Source organism: Colossoma macropomum, unplaced genomic scaffold, assembly GCF_904425465.1.
Source record: "Colossoma macropomum unplaced genomic scaffold, Colossoma_macropomum, whole genome shotgun sequence".
Classification (NCBI taxonomy): domain Eukaryota; kingdom Metazoa; phylum Chordata; class Actinopteri; order Characiformes; family Serrasalmidae; genus Colossoma; species Colossoma macropomum.
Window position 1 is genome coordinate 19,687,397 of NW_023494795.1, and position 23,597 is coordinate 19,710,993.

General features: G+C 38.4%; 1 protein-coding gene across 2 annotated transcripts in view; it reads right to left on the reverse strand.

Annotated features, from left to right (window-relative positions):
- LOC118815557 (kelch-like protein 29) overlaps nt 1-23,597 on the reverse strand; it is a 251,691-nt gene that overhangs the window by 56,459 nt on the left and 171,635 nt on the right. For both annotated transcript variants that reach the window (XM_036581753.1, XM_036581754.1), the window contains 3 exons: nt 18,072-18,210; nt 10,294-10,490; nt 5,580-5,839 (listed from right to left, as the gene is read on the reverse strand). In XM_036581753.1, coding sequence (XP_036437646.1) covers nt 5,580-5,839; nt 10,294-10,490; nt 18,072-18,210 — 596 coding nt within the window. The remainder of the gene's footprint in view (nt 1-5,579; nt 5,840-10,293; nt 10,491-18,071; nt 18,211-23,597) is intronic.

Sequence of the window (23,597 nt, forward strand, 5' to 3'; positions counted from 1 at the left end):
CAGTAAAGCCTTTATCTTTGAGAAAATCAAACTCCACTCTTGCTTCAGATCTGAAAAAATCCATAGGTTTTTCTGTCCATCCTTCCACTGTGAGAATAGAACTCAACACTGAAAGGACTATTTGCAACTGTCAAGAAGTCTTTAGTGAGAAAAGGAAAAGAAAAAAAATACACTGATCAAACAAAAAAGCTGCTGGTGTTTTCAGAAGTCCAGACCTCAACATCACTGGATGTATTTGGGATTACTTGGTTCATGAGAAGCAAGACTGAACTTTAAAGGTGTGCAGATTTATTTGAAAAACACCTTGACTGAAAATTACACATAAATGATAAACCATATGTTTAAAGGAAAATACTACAAAGACAACAAATCAAATGTTGAAACTGAAAATTTTATTGTTTTTTGAAAAATATATGCCCATTTTGAATTTGATGCCAACAACATATTCCAAAAAAGTTGGGATGGGAGCATGTTTACCACTGTGTTTCAATACCTCTTTTTTAACAACACTCTGTAAGTGTTTGGGAACTGAGGAGACCAATTGCTGTAGTTTTGAAAGTGAAATGTTTTCTCATTCTTGTTTGATTTCAGCTGCTCTACAGTTTGGGGTCTCCTTTGTCGTATTTTTCATTTTGTAATGCACCAAATGTTTTCAGTGAGTGACAGGCCTGGACTGCAGACAGGCCAGTTTAATGCCCAGACTCTTTTAATATGGAGCCATGCTGTTGTAATACATGTAGAATGTGGTTTGACATTGTCTTGCTGAAATAATCAAGCCTTCCCTGAAAAAGATGTCATCTGAATGGCAGCATATGGCACCTTCACAGATGTGCCAGTCACCCATGCCATGTGCACTAATCTACCCCTATACTATCATGAATACTGGCTTTTGAACTGTTCACTGATAACAAGCTGAGTGGTCTTTAGCCAGAGAACACAGCGTCCATGATTTCCAAAAAGAATTTCAAATGTTGATTCGTCAGACCACAGCACACTTTTCCACTTCCCCTCAGTCCATTTTAAATGAGCTCGGGCCCACAGAAGGTGGCAGCATTCCTGGATCCTGTTTGTATATGATTTCATCTTTGCATTTTAGAGTCTAACTTGCATTTGTGGATTCAGCAACAAACTGTGTTCACAGACAGTGGTTTTCAGAAGTGTTTCTGAGCCCATGCAGTGATTTCCACTGCAGAATCATGTCTGTTTTTAATGCAGTGTCGCCTGAGGGCCCAAAGAACATGGCCAGCGAATACTCGTTTTTGGCCTTGTCCCTTACATACAGAAATTTCTCCAGATCCTCTGAATCTTTTAATGATACTATGTACTGTAGATGATGAAAAGCAAAAATTCTTTGCTATTTTACGTTGAGGAACATTATTCTTGAATTGTTGCACTATTCCCTCGTGCAGTCTTTCACAAAGTGGTGAACTCCTCCTCATCTTTACTTCTGAAAGACTCAGCCTCTCTGAGATGCTCTTTTTATAGCCAATCATGTCACTGACCTGTTGCCAATTAACAACCAGGTGTTTTTTTTTGCATTACACAACTGTACTAGTCTTTTGTTGACCCCGTCTCAACTTTTTTGGAATGTGTTGTTGGCATCAAATTCAAAATGGACATATATTTTTCAAAAAACAATAACATTTCTCAGTTTCAACATTTGATTTGTTGTCTTTGTGCTATTGTCAATGAAATACAAGGCTTAAATTATTTGCACATAATTGCATTTTGTTTTATTTAAATTTTGCACAGCGTCCCAACTTATTTGGAAATGGGGTTATATTTTCTCATTGTACTTTACATGGCAAGTTAATAAAAGGAAACAAAGACTTGGTTTCACTAGCTAACTAATAACATTAGCTACAACCAGGTAGCCAAAGTAACCACAAAGCTGAAATCACGTCTTGCCATTAGACTACATGTCTAGAACTGCTGCTGGGTCTCCGGATCTGCAGAGGGATGATATTGGAGCTTCCACAGCATGGCAGGAGTAAACTCACTGCTCTGCACTCCTGGCTTCCTGCTGTTTACACTAGTGGGAGTTTACTGCAGCAGCCTCCAGCTCCAAGCCTGAGTGACAGCTAAACTACTGTTTAGACTCAACAAATAGAGCGCGTGGATTAGGGCTGGAAGAGTTTACACTTAATTGGTCAACTCCTGTATACATGGACGTAATGTAACTGATGGGCAGGTCCTCAGGCAATCGCCTCACGCTAGACATTTGTCATGGTTTATTCCAATCATAATTATTGCAGAGATCGAGGAACATAAACAACAATCATATGAGTAAACGTTTATTGTCATGCTGTTTGGCTCAGTCCGTTTGGGCTCATATCTAATAATGCAGAGGCAGAAAAAGAGCTCATTTAGGAGCATAAGGGCAGGATCAATCATTCCGATGGCATGTAAAATTTTTAAGCCCCCTGAGCTATTTGCAGCAGCATTATTCTTTCTTGCCAGTCAGTTGGGACCAGTGTTATGACTACAGGAAAACTGTGTTGACTCACTGTGTTACACTAATGCAAATTAAGATGGTGAGATGAAGAATTGCCCAACGTGCCTCCATACATCATCTCACACGGCGGGCAATACTTCAGAATCGTGGCTAAAATTAAGCTAAGTAGTCAGGCTGCTCACAAAGGAGTGGGTGCTAAATCAGAGGTAATTAGCTCAAAGTGAGAAAATGACTTGTTTACTTCTAATGCTGACAAAACGAGCTGTTATTCCACTCCTGTTGACTATCTCTGTCACAAACGTTTTCTCATCTCGACTATATCTCACTCCTGTATTCTCATGCACCACTTTTCCCTCATATGTCCTCTTAGGTCCTGTTTCACAGAGTGAAAATTGCATATTTGTACCGTTGACACCAACAAAGGCTTTCTATGAGGAACAACACTCCGCATTTGGCTTTATGTTTTTTTTCCCTGTACACTGACTGTGACAATTGGGCTCAATATATCCTTGGGAAATGTCACAAGTTTCAATCAAAACACTTCCATCACGGTCTAGCCTGGCTGGCAGAAAGAGACTGCGAGAGAAAGAGAGGATGGTAAAATTGTGTTCATGACCCAATGTCCTGGCGTCACATACAAACTCTGGCACTGGCCAGTAGTGGAACTGTTTTATGGTGAACAAATGCATGCCAAAAGTGCGTGAGCCGCTTCTTAAGCAGCAGCTCAATGCGACGGCTCTGTCACACATGCCTCAGCTATTTCAGACAGGCACCGCGCTCCATCATGACTCCAAAGAGCCTAATGTCATGCCACACAGCCCCTGAATATCTGATTCCAGCAGCAGCTCTGTGGAGCCTCAGCGCTTATTTATGTTAGCTATAAGCAGCCTCGATCTTCTGGGAAGTGAACAAAAGAGGGCAAGCCCTGGAAAAAGTTGCTGACCACTCCTGTTCCTGGCCTCTCAGAGCCCAAACTTCTTCAATACGGAGGGAGATTTGAAGAGGCCCTATTGAACTGTCTGGAGTCTCGCGCACAGCTCTTTTGATCCTTAAAGGAACAGAGACACTTCAGGGGGTTTAGTGCTCCTGCTGTGTCTAACGCTTTCACTCAGACAGGGCAAAACTCAGTTCCAATACCATACCTGCAGACCACGTTCAGCCCTCAGTCCTCCACTGTTTCATACTCAGGCATTTTTAAATATGAAACACCAATTCAGTCCTTTATGTTCACTTCTTACATCTGTTCTGAGCATTTCGCTTTTGGCATCCCCACAGAGCATGCTCACAGGCTGGAAGTCCAGGTTTCTGAAAACCTCAAACCTCTCTAGTGGTGTGCTAGTTTTATGTTGCCACAACTCTACACATATGCTTAAGCAACTGCAACAAGGACATTGAGCACTAATGCACACTCAAAAGTTATGTTCACTTCACATGCCTTACTACTCTTTGCCCAGATCCAATGCTTCTGTCTTGACAGTTCATATTCATGTTGTGTAAGTGACTCACATCTGTCTTTAGTGTGAACCCTGGAAAGTAGAGCCCAACTGATACGGCATTTTTAAGACAGATATGATTTCGATATTTGAGGATTTTAAAACATGTTATATCAGCCGGTATTATTTTCTTCTCTTCTTCAGAAAAACATAACAAAGATTTTCTTTAACATTTGCTATGTGTAGTTACTGAAGAGTCCTTACCAAGATAACATGATATAATGCAGTTTAAAAATAAGCTTACAACTTTGGGATTTCACACTGCAGTGTTACGAACACAAATAAACATCCGTCGTATTATCATTGAAAGAATTTCAAGATTAACCAGATTACATGTGGGAGCACCTGAACGTGGCATGTTACTAATAACTATCCCAGAACTTTTTTGAGATGCGAATAACATCTCACAGCATATCAATGCACTCTGTGCTCTAACAAAGCAGTGCAGTTACAAGAAACACACTACATGTTTGAAGAGAAGCTGGATAACTTTGTTTGGCTACGAAGCCATGCTAGGTTCTTATTCAGCTGACATATATTTATGTGTCCCTGCTGGTTCAACAATTTCCAATGACTACAATAGCTACAGACATGCAAGTCACAGATATAATAACCATTGCTTCCTTTAGGCTAAAGCTGGCTTCCTATTTGCCAGCTTCTTGTTTGAATTTTGGTGCAGCACTAACATTCTTGTGCCTGAGGCTACTGCTGTAACTGCTGTACCATTTAAGGTGGAATGGGAAAATCTGAACATGAAGCAGGTGAATAAGAAGTTTGTCATTTAGGCATTTAAGTTAAACTTAAACTTAAAGCTAATTTTGATGTTTGCCTGACAGTACAGCCTTTCACGTTACTGCAGCAAAAGCAGGCATGGCTGACATTAATGCTGCCAGGCTTATTATGGCTAAGAAGAGAAGAGCTGGGGACATTTTTTATTATTATTAAGGTAATGCATTTCACCTGCCAAATATCATCTTACCATGAATGCACATAACCTCTTTCATGGAGTACTCTGCTCGACTCTTGCTTGGTCAGCTGATTGTGATTTATGCTATTCCAAACATGGTGTGTGCTGCCAACAGTGAAGCTGCAGAGCGCCTCTCATAGACAGACTACGCAACGACAACATTCATAACATGGTTAAAGGATCTGTCTTCCGTCTCTCTGTTTCTTTTTTATCATCATTTATTGGCTGTTATAAACACCGATACCGATTTATCTGCAACTAGCTCATAATGGCCAATAATATCGGCATGCCGATTTATCGGTCTAGCTCTACTGGAAAGTGCACATGCACCTTTTATCAGCATGCTAGTCACTGCTGACATGCTGCTGGCAGTGGATGGTTGTGAGAGAAATATTCACATTTTTGTGTCAGCCTTAAAGGGTTAACCCTTTAAATGTTCAGAACTCACCGGCAGGTCCGAACGTCTATTACACAGATTTATATCTTCAATTATAGCAATTTCCTCTATAGTTTTTGTAGTCGCTGAATAACAAGCCTTGAAATGTGACAAAGCTAGGATTTTAAGGCATTAATTAAATCGAATTAGGTCAGTTGAACAGGGAAACCACCAAAAACGGTGCCGTAACGTTAACACAGGCAAAGTGTAAGTCAAAGAGAGACTCACCTGCACTCTGTTTGTCGGGTCCCTCTTGATCCATTTGATGACAGTCTCGTAGACCAGCTCCTCTGCCTTGGTGTTGAGGCTGTCATTAGAAAGGTAACTGACCAGGTCCTCCTTGGAGATGCTGAGGATTTCATCCTGTCCGGCCACTTCGGGGAAGTTCTGCAGGGCGAAGGCTTTGGCCATGTTGTGGAGCTCTGTGCAGCACATGGCCTCGGCCATGGCCAGCACCCCCAGGCAGTTCCCGGCCGTCAGCTGCTTCTCTGAAGAGCACAAAGGAGAGAGAGCACGTCTGTCGCTTACATCCATAAAAGATCACAAGGCTGAGGGGAGAAAGGCAGCAAAAGCTATCTGGGCTATGTATCTGTGAAGCTCAGAAGAGCGTTCTGGCTCAAAGCACCCCAGGGATAAACATCAGGGCCAATCGATTGAGCGCAGGGCAGCTGCCCGGGATGCCATCCTGGGGATTAGCGCCAGCAGGTAAAGCTCTTATTGGTGCCTTAAGCCCACGCAGAGACGCATGAGGGGTCGCATGAGCCAACCTGTATGTGAGAAGTCTTATAACAATACCTTTGTTTAGGGAGAGTGCAGATAAATAGGACTGCAGAACGAATGAAGAATGAAGAAGTTCTGCCTAATGCAACTAGCTGTTATATTCAGGTTCCAACAAGCTGCAGGCTTATTATTCAGTTATATATCTTAAGATGTTCAATTCAATAACTACTATGAATTATTCAGTAACTACTATTGAACTATAAGTAAGTAAATTCTTATGTATAAGAGATGATTTTCAATTATTCATGTCATCATAAAAGTTTAAAAAATCGAATAGTAAAGTAGTCCTAAAATCTTATAACTCTATGCTGTTATCTGTTTAGTCTAAAGAAGGAAGAACTAACTACTGCAGCTGGCTAAAGGCTACTGCACACTGGAGGAGAAGCGTCATGTCATGCCAGCAGATGGTCTCTGATAAGATAGTACAAGGAAGTGCTCCAGAAAAGTTCTGACAAACAAGAAGTCATCTACATTTTATATTTCACTCATATTGACTTAATAGAATAATACAGTGAAAGTGTTGCTTTGAAATGTGTAATTTTCCATAAGACTAAAATACATTACACTACAAAGTTCTTGCAAAAAGCAAGTAAATTCAACAACTTCCAACTGTAGTCATGTAATATATTTAATTCATGTGGAACCAACGTACACAGCTGAATCAAGCACATTCAAAGCAACATTTTTCTATTGAACTTTCAATAACACTTTAACAATTTATCCTGACTTTAAATTGACTGCCTTGAAGGACTGACTGTTTTACTTTCAAGCCCATGTCACCTACTATGGATTTGTGGTCTGGGTTTAAAATATTACAGTAACAGAAGGATGCTGAGTGGCATCCAATGGATGTGTGGTGGCCTGTAGCCTTACGAGTCCCATATTTTTTTATTTACATATATTTACACAAAGGAGTCCTAAAATCTGAGACCACACTGAAAGTCTGGTATTTTTTATTTATATGTGGAAATAAAAATTAGAAAGTTTTAGAATCTTAAAAAATTAAAACATAGACAAGTTCCAACAATTAAAATGAGAAGAAATGCATTATTTCTGGGGTACTACTCAAATTGTAGCAAAATTGTGAAATCAACCATGTTAGGGCCTTTGTACAAAAATGTCAGTTTTTCAGTCTTTTGTGTGTGTATATATATATATATATATACATATATATATATATATATATGTGTGTGTGTGTGTGTGTGTGTGTGTGTCAAATATTATTCTAATCATGCCTACACATATATAAACACTGCAGATGTAATGTATTCCTTGCTAAATCCTGTTAAATTCATTGTGGCTAAAAATACAAAGGATGTCATGTCACAACACAAAAAGCAGATCATATGGCTTTTTATTATGATGAACCTACCAGATAAAACCTGTTACAATAAATATGAAACATGCACACCACATGAAGTAAAATTTGTTTGTCCCAAATTTAAACCAGAATGAAACAAATCATATCTCTTTAATATACTTCTGGCTTAGTGGACATCTGGCCTGGGCAGATGTGTTTTTATTATGTCTGGAAGGACACAGGGATGTAACGTGCCATCTCCCATAAACCGGGTCAGACGCCTTCTCCTCATACAAAAGGAACAGAGGATTTTTTTTCAGGAGTTTTCTGCCAGGGGCCATAAATGGCATGCTGCAGACAACCGCAAAGTGAGGTACATGCCCAGCGCTGGCATGAAAAAACACACACACACACACACACACACACACACACACACACACACGCACACACACACACACACACACAGATATGATCATACACACACTTTCACACATCCTCCATACATACACTACCATGCAAAAGTCAGAGACCACCCTTAATTTATTTAATTTCCAGTCAAAACCGCCATCAAGTGCAAGTTATATGTTTTTCAGCATCAGAAAAAATGCAGAAAACATGTTTAACAGAAAATGACACCAAAGCCTCAACAACTAAATATAATATTTTTCAGTATTTTGGGTGTTCACACTTTGCCCTTATTAAAGCTTCTTTTCAGGAGACTTGCTTTGAGTTTTTCAAAGAAATCCACAGGGCTGTTTTTTCACAACTCCAAAGTTCAGTCTTAGAAGAAGTTTGCATTTTCTATGTCAAGATCCAAGTTAGCCCAAACACTTTAAGCAATACTGGACTCTGGGGTGGTCAGTCGAATGTTCTGAGAACACCAGCAGCTTCTTTGCTTGATTTGCAAAGTTTCTTTTTTTTGGTGTCTTTCCTTTTATCAGTAACAGCCTCTAGAATTTTCAAATCCAAAGCAAGAAGGCAGCTTGATTTTCTCTTCTCTCTCAATGACGAAAGCTTTAAGTGCTGTTTATCTCGCATGGCTGTTAAGAGTCCCATTTTCTCTGTAACCTCTAAGAATTTTTTTAAACTTTCCACTTATTTTCCTTCCTTATGCAATCTAATCTCCTCAGAAATATCTCTTCATCTTGTACTTAAAAGCCATTTAGACTGGAAATTACATAAATGAAAAGCAGTCTATGACTTTTGCAAAGTACTGCACACACATACACAAACCTGCGTGTTATGAACAACTCTAAGCAGCAGCACTACAACTGTACAGCTGTACAGCAACTTGCTTCCCTGCATGATTTCTATCAACACATGTAACTTTTACAGACTCTCATCTAAAGCTGGCCATGAGAAGCAAAACTCTGACAGCAAACACAAAGCTTTCTTTAATGCAGCGCATTTTTCACTTTTCTTATATTTTCAACATGTTGCTGTGTTTTCTCTCTGGATCAGATGTTCTACACTTCACAGAACCTGACATGCTCTCATTTCTTTGCTCAAAAAACCGTCAAGGCCACAAGTTCTAACTTTTCTTTATCACGCATTGGATTTGCTCTCATTTGATTTGAGCTTTCAGATGGTTCTCCAGGCGTCTCTGCATGTTGCCAAAGCGCATTTTCAGACGTGAAAATGAACAAAACAAACAAATCAATAGGCAGTGGTATTCTCTCACTGTCTCTCACCGTCTGGCTCAGCTGACCTTTCAAACCAAAGATTTGCCTTCACTTTGTCCATATTCTTGAGACAAATGTCAAAGTTGGCATAAACTACACAGCTTTGACTTTTGAAGAACTCATCTCAACCTTGTTACTAAATTATGCACTTTGCGTTTGGGCGTCTCGCACCCGCACCCTTCCAGGTTGTGGTTTCTCCTGTCTGCTCAAGAGTCAGCTGTCCAGTCCACTGGTCAGCCTGCAGGCCACCTCCAGCCCCGCACCCAGCCTGTATCGATCTGCCTAAACAGAGCCGGATCATATCACAGCCTGTGACACTCAGTTTGACATTTCAATACAATTGTTCTCTGACCTTTTTACAAATCAAACAACAGTTCCTTGGAATGGAGGAGAGACATTCAGAAGTTGTAGCTGGCTTGGCAGCAGACAGGGCGGAGCGAAGGCATGTACACAGACACAAGGGTGCATGGAAACTCATAGAGAACGTAACAGCAGAACAAAGGCAACACTGCTGCAAAAATAGTGCCTCTTTATGGGAAAAGGTTATATAGACCATTGAGAGTAGAGATGCATTGATGCAAAATGTCTCAGTGGTTCCAATAACTGATAATTTACACCTAATTGTGGGCAATGGGGACTGATATGTTCACTTTTTTCTGTTAAATTTTAAAACAAATTTGCACTAAAATCTATAAAATCAATCTACATTTCATTCTAAAATTATGTATAACCATTTTTGCTCGTAATAAGTTTTTTGAAAAGAATAAGAGTTGATGTATAATGAAAAACATTTTCTTTCTCAAATAAAGTTTTAATAATAATAATATAGCATTGATATTTCTGGTACAAGTAAATCCCACTCCAAACAACATATATCATGAAAAATGAAAGAAAAGTCTTAAAAGTGGTCTATAATGCATCTTGGAAAAAATCCTTCATATGAACTTGAACATGATAAGTACTGTAATCAAAATATACATAAATGCTTCACGTTATTTAGCTTCTGATGGCCTTTTTACTATTTTTTACAGGTATTTTTTTACAGAGTAGCTTCCTATGTGTAGGGCTGTGCTGTTCTCCACTATGCCAAGGGGACCAATAATAACTACATTCTCCCATTTGTCTCTGAATAATAAACTGGCCACAGATATGTCATGCAACTCTAGTTGACAGTTCCTACCTAAGAAAGACACGCAGACTTTGCAGAAGGTGTTGAACTGGAACTTGTTGGCAGCCTCCAGCAGAGTTTTGGCGTTTGCTGAGTCGATGACCAGCGAGCCTGTGTAGACAAACTCCAGGAGCATGTCCAGCACATCAGCACTAATGTTGGTCATCTTTAGCTCCAGCTTTTCTCCACTGCCAGTCTCCCCAAGTGACCTGGAGGCATCAAGACAGCAGTTAGAGAGCCTTGTTCCCACATATTCTCAATATGTATACAATATATGTATATATATATATATATATATATATATTACACACACACACACACATCTCTAGATAGATATAATTATATAAATCATATAATATACTCAAATACACACTCATACATAAAACCTCGGCCTGAACAGAGGGAGAGGACAATATTTACACACACAAAAAAGAGGGAAATAACAAAGAAATTGCAAAAAAAAGAGCACTGAAGGAAAGAAATGCATAATGTAATTTCCCACAGGCATCAAGAAAGCAGAGATTTTTCATACTCTTAACTTTCTTATTCAATCAACTTCATAACACATTTTCCCTGCAACTGAAATAAAACAAAATCTATGTCAAATGCTAAAAGACACATTATTGCTATTTTCCACTAAATATACAGTATGCTTGCACATATGCACATACAGACACAGGGATGCATGGAGAACATAACAGCAGGTGAGAGATATGGGACAAAGGCAACACTGCTTCGTAAATGGCACCTCCTTATGGGAAAAGGCTGTATAGAGCGTCCATTACATTAATAGGATCTAAGCTAAAGCTCATTCATATGCCACACTAAGTTTACAGTGTGACTTATATCTCCCGCTGTCTGTCTGATGTCATTCAGATCAAATTGCACTGATCAGTTTAAATGTAATAAGCCCCCTGGGTGGATGGCAGGGATCTGTGAATAATGGTCAGCATCAGGGGTTTTATGCCCCATGTGAAAGAATAATCCACTCAAGGTCAAGGCTAAGAGGAGTGGAATTAATGGCCACACAGCAGTTTATTCTGTCTCAGTATCAGCGACATCACAAAAACCACTGTGCACAATACTGAATGCATGCAAAAGTGACGAGGGCAAAAATGGGCTGAAAATATTTAAAGATGAAATATCACTTCATCTTCAAACTGCTTAATAAGTATTTTATAATGTAAATGCACAAAGACTTCAAACAGTTCATTATATTAACAGCAGTGTCATGGAATGGCATAAACACTGCCTTTATGATAACGTATATAAAAAAGAAAAGCCCACTTGTGAATGTATTTAATAGGTTTGTAAAATTCATCAAAAATTTTAACCCTTCCACTAATTCTAGCTTGATTTACAAATATACAGTACTGTGCAAAAGTCAGAGACCACCCTTTATTTAGTTTCCAGTCAAAACGGCCATTAAGTACAAGGTCGTTCATCAGCATCAGGAAAAAAAAATAGAAAACATATATTTAACAAAGAAGTAAAGCCTCAACAACTAAATATAATTTTTTCAGCATTTAGTGAGCCCACACTTTACCTTTATTACAGCTCCCATTCATTTCAGTAGACTTGTTTTCAGTTTTTCCAAAGAAATCTGCAGGGATATTTTTTCACATTCCCAAAGTTCAGTCTTAGAAGTTGGTTGCATTTCCTGCTTTTACAATCCCAAGTAATCCCAAACTCATTCAGTGGTATTGTGGTCTGGGGTCCTGACGATGGTCAGTCCAAAATTCTACACCAGCAGCTTCTTTATTTGATTAGCAAATGTTCTTCTTTTTTGTCTGTTTCCTTTTTTGTCTATTTATTTTTCTCAGTAATGGCTTATTGACAGCTACACATCCTTTTAGACTCTTTTTTTCTATATTTTTAATAATCATTTAACTGTAGCTTTGGAAACCCTTGTTTTCTTTACTTATTTTCCTTTGCCTTTCATCTACCTTATGCAAGTGGCTTATTTTATATCTAATCTCTTCAGAATAATTTCCTAAAAAAAGAAAAACTTGTACTTAATAGCTTAATTGATGGGAAATTAAAAACATAAAGAGTGGTCTCTGATTTGTACAAAAACCTTATAAATTTAAGGAAATGATTTTCTAAAAATGTCTTTGGTTAAACCTTTCAATATTAAACATAAATATAAAGTTCAGTGTCATAATTTGGTTATATTTGGTTATTTTTACATCAAAATTGGTAATTCTCTTACTTGCATGAACATACAGGTGACAAGTACATTTTAATTAGTAAGTTTCCTTTTATAAAAATGGAAAAAAATCTGCACTTTAAAAAATAATCATGCATAGATCACCAGGCAGAACAGACAGACAGACAGACAGATAGACAGAGTGACAGGAGTGATGGAGGATGAGTGCGGTGGAGAGAGGGAGAAGGAGAGAGGGAAGGGCAGGTTAGTTTTGTCACAGGGAGCCAGCAGCCATTCTTCTGGGAGTGGGGCGTGTTCCATGACTGTGCCTGGATCTTTTAAAATAAGAGACCCCCCCATCGTTCCCCCCACCACCAAAAACAACCCTCCCAGCTGCCACTTTCACCATGTCCCCTGTCATGAACATGTAGTTTGGAGGACGTTATTAGTCTTCATACAGAGCGGACTTGAGGGAGTAGAAGGGCGACTCGAGAGAAACAACGTGCAAATTACGGCTCTGGAGCTACAGCTGAAAAGACTGAGAATGTTACTCCCTCCTGAAAGGCAAAGAAACGTCAGGGTTTGTTATTTCCGTCCTCCCTAATTGCCATGGCGATGGTTTTTAAGATAATAGAAGGGGGTGTAATCCTGGGTTAAGTTATGGAGGTGTTGAAGAAGAGAGAGAGAAAAGGGGGGAGAGGAAAAAATAACAACAAAAAAGAGAGCTAGAAATAAAACAAGAGCATGGTCATCAACCAGGTCAATTAGTGCAATCTGAATCAGCCTGGATAGCAATTTGCTTTGTCTGGGCACTTTTGTTATGGAAATCGCTTTCTAGCTTTGGAGAGAGGTGCATATTTATGTGGCTTCTGATTGCAGGCTTGTTTGTGAGAGAGTGAGACAGTGAGAGTGAGAGAAGAAAGAAAGAAAAAGAAGAAGAGACCTCATGTGTTTGTGTGTGTGAATACTGTATGCGTGTATGTGGACAGAACGTGAATGAGAGAGGGAGAGAGAGAGGGAGAGAAAGAGACAGAGCACAAAAGAGCAGGAAAGAAAATTGTTTACCAAAATAAGCATCTATTTTTTTCCACAGAAAACATCTCTTTTTTGTTTTTAGCATTAGCAGCCACTATAAGACTGGAGGGGGGATGCATGTGCTTCCTTGATGAGTCTAAATAATAGTTTTATTGTAATTGTGTCCTGTATGAGGCTGCAGACTATAATTTAGCTGTGGACGTCCAGAACGCCTTGGCTTCTGTTGACTCAGAAGCTTATCCAAAACACACATACGGTGCAAAACAGGGAAAAAAACACAAAAGGAAAACATTAATTCTGTCTTTCAGTGGCAAAAGATGATTAAACGTGAGAATGGAAATAGCAGGCAATGATGGACTATAATTATGGGGTTTTGTCTGGCTTTGGCAGTTTAATAGCTACAAACTGGGTTAGAACCTGGCACCCAGAACTGGAAATATTCAACACTTTTAGACTACTAATCTAGGGTGAATTAGACTCTATTTTGTATGCCTGAATGGGATGAAAATGACTGCCCCTTATGGCAGGAGGGGGGCGCGCACAAATGATAAAACAACAAAAGCAATGCTGATCACCCTTCATTAACAGTAGGGTCAGGTTTTAGCTTTGTCCAAATTAACCAGATGAATATACAGAATTAGACAGAATGTGCCATAAAATCTGATAAACATGCCACAAAACATGGTCTGATAGCAGTTTGGTCATAAGTAAATATGACCATTTGAGCCAACTTGACAAAAAGGCTGTGAAAAACAAGAAGAATCATTACTACAAACAGCCGAGCTCTGGCTAACACACGGAAGTGTTAATGATAACTCTCCCCTACTGAATCCCCACTCATGCACGGCCTCGTTTTCTCCTCAGTGATGCCACAGCTACTGTAAAGCTAACACGACGCTCTTATATAAATAAATAAGAGTCGGGGTGTCAGAGCTGCTCACAGCTTTCTGAGTTTCGCATTACACACTGATGGCTAGGCGCCGAGGCACTGCCCATAAATTAAAGTGGCACCAAGCATACTTATTGAAAATCCGGAGGGGGAAATGGAATTACTGAGGGCAATCCGTCTCCGTGCAACAGATGCTAAAGGGGAGGGTAATAGCTGGCAGACAGGAGCATGCGTGCACATTTGGGAGCTGCATTACATCCTTCAGGTAGCATGCTTTGCAACGCTCTCTCTGACTAACTTAATGTGAGAGTGGAGGCTGTAAAAATAGCACAGCACTCCCAGCCGTGAGCTTTAGCAGAGGGGAACAGAGGACAATGCCCTTACGTGCACTGTGGTTTAAATAATCATAATTGGCATGCAAAGAACCAACCTCAAACTCACATTCTGCATGACAATGTGATAGGATACAATGTGATAGTATAACGTTAACGTTGAATGTGTGTTGTGTGTGTATATATATATATATATATATATATATATATATATATATATATCGCTGTTGTCTGAAGGAAGAAAACCTCATATCTTCAAAATGATAACTTTACTGGAAAAGGAAAAAACATACCTTTCTTTTAATGTAATTCAATAGAACCAGACATTTTTCCAAGTAATAATGGGCCGTTTCTTTTTGTCCATTCATCATGAAATTTACACGCTATATAATAGGCAACAGGCATTTTCAAATTATGTCAAAAACTGAAAAACGACAAAAGTGGAGATACGAGGTTTCTTCTGACAACAGCGAAATATATATGTGTGTGTGGGTGCCATAAATAAATGATACAATGTTTTGTTCAAAAAAAAAAAAAGCAAACAAAACCAAAAGTGGTCGTTCTGGATTCTATTCCATCATTTATTTATAGCTCCTATGCCACCCTCCCAAAAAAATGAAAAACAACAAAAAAAAAAAAATTGTATCTCCATTTTTTATGGCATTTTAAAATGTCAGCTGCCCTTTATACTGTGTTAAATTTTCATGAAAAACAGTCAATGGAGATGATCCACAATGACTTAAATACACTTCTGTTCCATTAACCTACACTGAAAGCTAAGAATGCTTTTTTCTCCTACTTTAAAGTTACTTTTTTTGGGGATATAAGGTTTTGTTCTGACAGTGACAATATATATTGATAGTCTTATTACAAATACATGTCTATTACTGTGCAAAAGTCTCATCTGATATACCATGCCATGTACCTTTAGAATATCTTTGGAAAAATGTCTGGAGATGTGAGGTTTTGCCCCAACAGTGATGATCCACTGTGATATCACGTGTATCAGTATGTTCTTCTAACTATGATATTAATGACCTTTAAAAAAGTGCTATTTTTCCTGTATTTATGTTTATTTGTACAAATTTTTATATAGTTGTTATATAGTTTTATATAGTTTAAAACATTATCTGGCTGAGACTTTTGCTCAGTACTGTATAACACTATATATAAACAGCATATATAGTGTTGTAAATTAACTATAGTGTCATAAAATGGGGTCACGAATAATGAAAATTATTCATGGCACACAATGCACAGACTTACATTTATCAAGAAAGGATAGTGTCACAGTCAGATATTACAGCCAACAGACAGACTGAGCTGGAATTCATGGAGGGTGATAGTTCATGGATAGCATGCGGAACATGGCAGCAGGAGTGCTATCAGGACTCTATTATCTAAAGTGCAGTCTCAGGCGAAGATCTCTGTCTCCCCCCCCCACCTCATAGTTATGGCTCTGCAAATGTGTTCCTGCACATGCACCTCTACACATATGCCTTGACGTTCAGTGAAAAACTACTATAAAAACCGACCGCGTGTACACAGGCTGTGTGCTTTACAGAGAGAGAAAAATAGTTATTTGAATGAAATACAGCTGAGGTACCCACTAATTTTGTGGCTTTAGCATTACTGAAGCAGACCGGTAGCTGGCTCAGAAGTGAACCAACTGCGCTGAAATCTACTGAGGCCAGCCTACACTGGGCCCTTTAACATATATGATAAAGGTCAACTTAAAAGAGCTCTGTAATCTTATTAAATTGAACTAAGAATTTGCAGAAAAAAACACTGATCAATTAAAAGCAATGAATAAGTTGTTATGAAGTACTACAAAAGAATCACAAAGAAGATATTCAGACTGCAGAAAACTAACAATAGAGCTACAGCTTCGGTAACAAAGATGCTAATTAAGTTTTAATGTAGGGAGGGTAGGCCAGAGATTCAATACACTGTCTTTGCTCTATGTACAGACGTCCGAGCAACCAGCGCATGATTTAATAAGGCCATTATGCCCAAGATGACCATGCCTTCCCAGAATTCTAAAGCATAATCCACTCCATTCAGATTTGGAGAAATGGTGAGGAAGTGGATTACAGTAAAAGGCTGTGCCATCTCCTAACAATCGTGCAAGGACCTCCGTCAAAGCATCAAGGTCACTGCCATTAAGCATTTGGTGAGGGGACAAAGGCTCAGATGCCTGGTTTAAGATTGCTCACTGGGATGAATTTATCTATCTGTGTCCGAGCAAACTGGGGTTCATCTCTGATAAAGCTTTATTTCTGCTGAGCCTTTACTCTGGGGAGTCTTGCTTATAACCACAAATTCCTTTACTGAACAGTGGAGCATTTCACTGGGGGAAAGACTAAAGCTTCTACCTTTACATACAGAACAATGGATTTATCCTAGGGGAAGGTGTCTAAGTCCAGGTGCATATAGACACTGCAAAAAGAAAAAACATCTGCCTCAAGCAGGGACAAACAAACAGTGTGATCTGCTGAATGAATAAAAGGGATACAAATACATGTAGAGACAAGTGGGAGAACATACCGTAAATGAATGAATGCATGCATGCAGGCAATAAGGCATAGATACTGGGGCTCAAATTCATCCAAATGCACAAATAAATGGCCCCCTCCTTAGCCCTGTCATCCTCCTCAGTGTTAGCAAACACATCGCCAGGAAAATAAAATGACTGAACACTGATAAAAAACAGAGTGAGTTGGCAATGGGAGTAGAAGAGTGCAATATGGAAGAAGTAATAAATAAAATTCGGCTCTTCAGCAGTAAATACAGTAGATGGCTCTGACCTGTGAAGGTAATGATTCAGCAAAGCACAGGAAAGGAGCTCCGCTCTCTTCTTTGTTTGGAACTCAGAGTGTTCTTTCTACTAGTCAATGCACTCGGCCTGAATAGTTACCATATGAATGGGATGCTTCTTCTTTACGCCCTATATGCAGGATACACTTACTGATAGGACGTCTGACAAAGCTCGTCCCATAACCATATGACAGACGTCACACTGCTTTTGGAGGACCCTATCCAAAATGCACAATGTGGTTGTTCTTATGTTAAGTCCCTATTGTGAGTTCCAGCTATTTTAATGTTTTTTTCATAAGATCCCTCAGTCATGGAACACTTTCTGCTCGGTAAATGCTCTAAAATGAGGGAAGAGAAGGTGAAAGGGTGGATCTTTGTTTTTTCCCAATTTTGAGATACATTCATTCGAGTGGGAGAAGAAATGGCTGCTGGCCCTGCGATAGGAACCAAAAGTCGCCACGCAACCTGCAAGAGAGAGAGGGGGAGGGAAAAAAAAGCGACACAAATGCGCCCTATGAAAAGAACGGATCGGATCAACGGCTGGTGGGGAAGGGGAAGGAAGGCAAACCTTTTCACCAGGTCCTTGAAATACAAGCTGCAGGAAGCTAGAACATTTTGGTGGACTTCAAACTCTTTGCCTTCAACTATAATTTTCAGGTCTGTAAATTCTTTCTCCTTGCGCTGCTGGTTCAGCTCCTTCAACATCTCTGTAGAACAAAGAAAGAAAAACAGACAACGCCAAGCACTGTTTTAGAATACAGTTCGCTTTTGAAATCGATAGAAGAAATGTAGAAACAAAAATGAGTTAAGACAAAAGAACAAAAGAAAAAAAAATGTTGACATTGCCAACAAACCTACACATCAGCATATATCAAAACAGATCAAAATCTCTACAAGAGAAAAAGGGAGGAAAATTGTATAACACATTAGACAATAACTGCATAACACAGTGTGAAGACAACACATGCCATGCAACAACAATGTGAGTAAGAGCAAACAAACAAAGAAACACACTGTGTGAGCTAGCGGGGAAAACAGCTTTATAAAGGTTAGGAATACCCTTGAATGTTCACAGTGCATACAGTTGACATTCAGACTTGGCAGGAGACCCACAACTGGTTGACCTACATAGGCTTAGGACTGAATATTTGGAGCTCCAGGCAAACACTTAAAATGCATTTCAGACAGGAATTAGGTGCACGACATGTATCTGATCAAACAGTATTCCTAAGTGGTATACAGAACTTAACAAAATAATCATCTATATTGAAGATGCATAAACATAGATCACCCCAATGTTATTACTTATTATCACAAATTTCCCAATGTGTGATACAGAGCTGAAATATTAAAAAAATTACGTTTCTACAAATGTTCAGCCCACATACAATAAATAAAATACAAATAAATATCATGCAGAACACTTTGAGATCCCAGTGATTTTAGCTAATGAGCGAACAACATATTTGTTACAGCTTTATATTCAAGTTGAAATACAGAATGAGAACATATTTGGTAAAAATATGTGTAAATTTACAATTATATATGTGATATATGATTAGTACGATAATAAAATGCCAGGCTATATCAACTGCTAGAATTAAAAGTCATATCACAAGGTTTCAAAATTAAATTGGTTTGTCTAAAAGCACATTCTGAGTAATTTCTTAACAGGGAATTCCACAGATTTTTCAAAATATATGCATAGTTCAATTTCTGAGATGTAAACAAGTCATTCAAAGTGGTTTTATGTAAAATAATTCATTGCAGAGAAACCTACAGACTCAGATTTCTTTATAGTGGTGGTGATAGGAACCAGGAGTCACCACTTTATTTTGCATAGAAAGCAACCAGTGAACCTGCATGTGTCTTCTGAGTTTTTATATATAATGTTGATAACAGTAAAATAGTGGTAAATCTGAAAAAAGTTTTCTTTGGGGACTGTTTTGCCTCATAACACCCTGAATCTCTTAAACATTAATGGGTTTAAAAATGATGCCTTGTAGCCCAAAAGCTTATCTCACAACTATCATTAAACAACATCTCAGGCATCAGGCAGGGTATTTGTACGCATTTTGTATAATATCTTTCAGTAAGGAAGCTTTCAGAGACATTAAACGCTTTAGATGTCTGGTTCCTATCATCAAGAACTGTGAACAATTCACATCAAACCACTCTGAATGACTGTGTTTGCATCTTAACAATTGCCTTATGGAAACATTTTGAAAACAAAAATGGTTGTATTCCTCTTTAATTCCCGTTGAACAAATTCAGGCTGCAGTTCAGGATAATGACTGAGCTTGCACAAATATAAAATATATCTATACAGCGCAAAAGAATCTGCTGAAGGAAAATTCTTTCAAAATGTCCTTGCTTATAAAACTCTGAGCGATATTAATGTTTTAACAACATTCCAAGAATATTTTGATGCTTCTTTTGCCAGCTGTTCACTCTTTCCGTGAGGGAAGAAAACCATAATCATAATGCGCAGAAAAACATTCCAGTGAAAATGGGCAATATAGATAAATAAATCAACTAAATAAAATGAAAGATGAAGTGGACTCCAGTGACGAGCCGGAGAGGACGTGGCTCCTGCGTTAAATGAGGCTCCACAAGAGAGCCACACCATCCAACTTTAATAAGGAGACGCTCCAAGGTCAACTGCTACTGACAGACAGGCACGTTTGCCATACGACAGTCGCCATCTTGGATATCTTTCTTGTTTGTTCTGGTCTGAGAACTACAGAGAACTGGTTTACTGTACAAACATAAAAAGACTAAAAGAATCAAGTGTTATTATCTTCATATATACTTACTGAGGCCGTAAGTTACCAACAAGCTTAGCACAACCAGCGCACACTATGTTGTATTAAAGATGAAGAGAGGACTTTTTCGGGGTGTCTCTATTGTGTACAGATCATCAAAACAGAGGGAAACTGTTATGCCAGCTATTGAAGACTCTAGTTTATAAGCCTTGTCTATGAATCTGTCTATGAGTCTAGTAGACAACTTTATTCTACTGAGATCTTTTCTAACATTCATATGAAGTCTTCGATACAGAATTTTAATCTAGTTCTTGATATTTACAAAATCATGCAGCTGATAAATTTTCTACCGAATAGAATTTTGATTGTGTATGTTTTGCATAGCTTATTATGACAGTTTTATTATGCTACATCATATTCTAATATTATAATTTCAACAGACAACTGCCGGTATCTTTCATTTAGGTACGCAAACGCTTTACATTTTCCATGAGATAAGGAGAAACTTCATCATCGCAAAACTGGATGCTATTTGATAACAAATTAAATGTTTCTCATGAAGAGGCTTCAATATCTTTAAAAGGTTTTAGCGTAAGGAGGCTTTGCATGTACTATTTGTGAATACCATATTTTTAGAGTCGACTTCCCAAATACAGCAAGTTTTAACAGTCTGCTATTCTTTGGAAATCAACACTGTTCAGCAGAAACTGTTAATGTAAGAAAAGATATTTTTATACAGTCTAATTACAGTTTTTATAAATAAAAGGCATCAAATGTAATCACCCTTCCAGAAAAGTCACATGTGAAATATTCAAAAATAACATTTAGCGGCACATATTGAATTGACATGAAGGTAAAAAATAAAAGGTTAAGTGTGCAAATTTTTTTTACATCTGAAATGTACGTTTTATCTGTAAGGGCAGTGGAATCAAATCGTCGCTGTTGTGATAATGCCTTGTAACTCCATTATGGTCATTTTTTACTTTCTATATCATTTAAAAAGTCCAGTTGCTCTTTATATTGTGTTACAGTTTAATGATGAATGGACCTGAAATGGTCCAGAATAATAATAAAAAACCTCTTGTTACATCAATTTCTATTAAAGATTAAAAATGTTTTCCCTTCTCCTGTAAAGTTACCATTTTGAAGGTTTTATTCCAACAGTGACAAAATATAATTAGAGAATTGCGCAAAAATAAAAAAATATATATAAAATTGGTCTAACGTGTATCCAACGCATTTATTTTAAGGGATGAATTACTGCACAGCCTGTTTGCATTTCAAACAATAAAATACTCTACTGAACATTATTTTCTAAATCAGTCAACAATAAGCAGAAAGAGCAACCTTGAAGGGCTGTGTGCACCTAGCATTTATCACAGGCACTAATTCTGCTAGCTGAATTTGACCAAGAATGCCAATTTAATGGGATTTTACTGTAAAAATCATATACATTAGTAACTGCTTCAGCACTGCATTTACAGACAACAGTGAATGATGATAACAATTTGAGTCAAAGAAGCCACTTCACTAACAGAGAAAAATTATAGTGCATTGAAGGCCATTTATGAATGCAATCACAAACAAAGACACTTCAGTTTTAAGTGTTTTGCACTGCTGAACCTTCTGTTGTTTGAGAGACTTCCAAACATTGCAATGTTTGGCGGCAACTACACAATTACTCTTAACACCATTCAGCATTAAAAAATACTTTTTTTGCATGTGTCACGATTATCAGGGCTGTTACGGCAGCCAATCCAACTGCCAGCTCAAGGCCATAGTGGGTGCAACGGCTCAGAGCTAGTCACCTCTAAGCTAGCTCAGTCCTCTGCCACCTTGACATCTAAACTTGATGAAAACAGTCTTCCATTCAAATTCGTTCATCCACTGATTACCAGATTGTGCCGGTTTGTGTGTATGACTGCCAGCCATTGTAATTGGAGCAGGCATTGTGTGTCTGTGACCGACATGGCTTTCACCTCCAATCTCGTGTCGCACAACACACCCAATTCACCAGCAGCCTCAATAAGAGAGACACAGCCAGAGATGAATGAGGAACTATAGTGGGCCAACAATGCTTCTCCCACCAAGTTGCTGTCGAACGCAGCAGAAAGACTGTTACAAAAAGCAAATTATGCTGTATGAGTGGAGGGTCAAGGCCCAGTGTAGAACAGGCCATCATTAGCACAGTGCATGAAACAGCCTGTGGCGTGTGCGCTTTCCCTCACACGCATGTCGTGGAGGTGGCAGGAGGATGCACATGAAGCGCTGCTGGCACACCACCTCCTCTGCTTAAATTAACGCTTACAGGAGAAAGAGAGGGAGGAGAGAGAGAGATAAACTGACGAGGGCTCACCGCCTCATGTGCCACCGCCTGATTTCAAAACCGGTGTAGTTCATCATTACTCTTATCAAGTCCTCCTGTCAGCCACGTATTATGTATACATGATGTGTTTTGAATTGAGTTATATATCAAAAATTCACAAACGTAAAAAAATTAGAGATACTGTAAGTTTAATACTATAATGGACAGCATTAATACATCAAATGTGTATTTGTGTGTTATTTATTTATTTATTTTTAATTGCAATAATTCAAAGGTTAATTACTTGCACCGCTAATTGTTTTCTGCTGCCAGAAATGGCCATTAGTATTGATAAGTTAATTGTTTGATGAGTGAATGTTTTAATTAAAGTTTTACAGTCCAGTCATTGGTCCCATGGTACTCACACACAATTGTAGCAGTTTTAACCAATCAGCGAAAGAGCCGGGCTGGAAACCGTGTAGAAACACAATCATTCTCTGTCTCCACAAGAGCATGTTTTAACTTGGCTTCAAACTTTCATATTTAACATCATTTTACTGTTAATTTCAAGGTATCAGATATTCACTGGATCGCAGTGGATTAATAATCAATATGCAGCCATGGCTAGAAGGGAATTCTACTGATTTTTCTAAACTTCTGCATAATTAATTTGTTGAGATGTAAACAAGGTGATTCTGAGAGGTTTCTCTGATTTGTCTGATTTCTTTATAGTGGTGGGTCATAACATCTACTACACAAATATAGCCATTTTATTTACCACAAGTGAACCTACCTGAGCTTTTTTATATAATGCTGATAATGGTGAAATAGCGGTTCATCTCGAAAAGATGTTTTTTTTTTTTGGGAGTGGGGCTATTTTGCCTTATAACGGCTGCACCTACCTCTCTAATTTTTTTTAAATATGTTTAAGACTAAAGACTGATTTCAGACTATTGTAAAACAATGTCTCAGGCATTAAGCAATGTTTTCATAATCACTTCAGGTAATAACTTCCTGGGCTCGA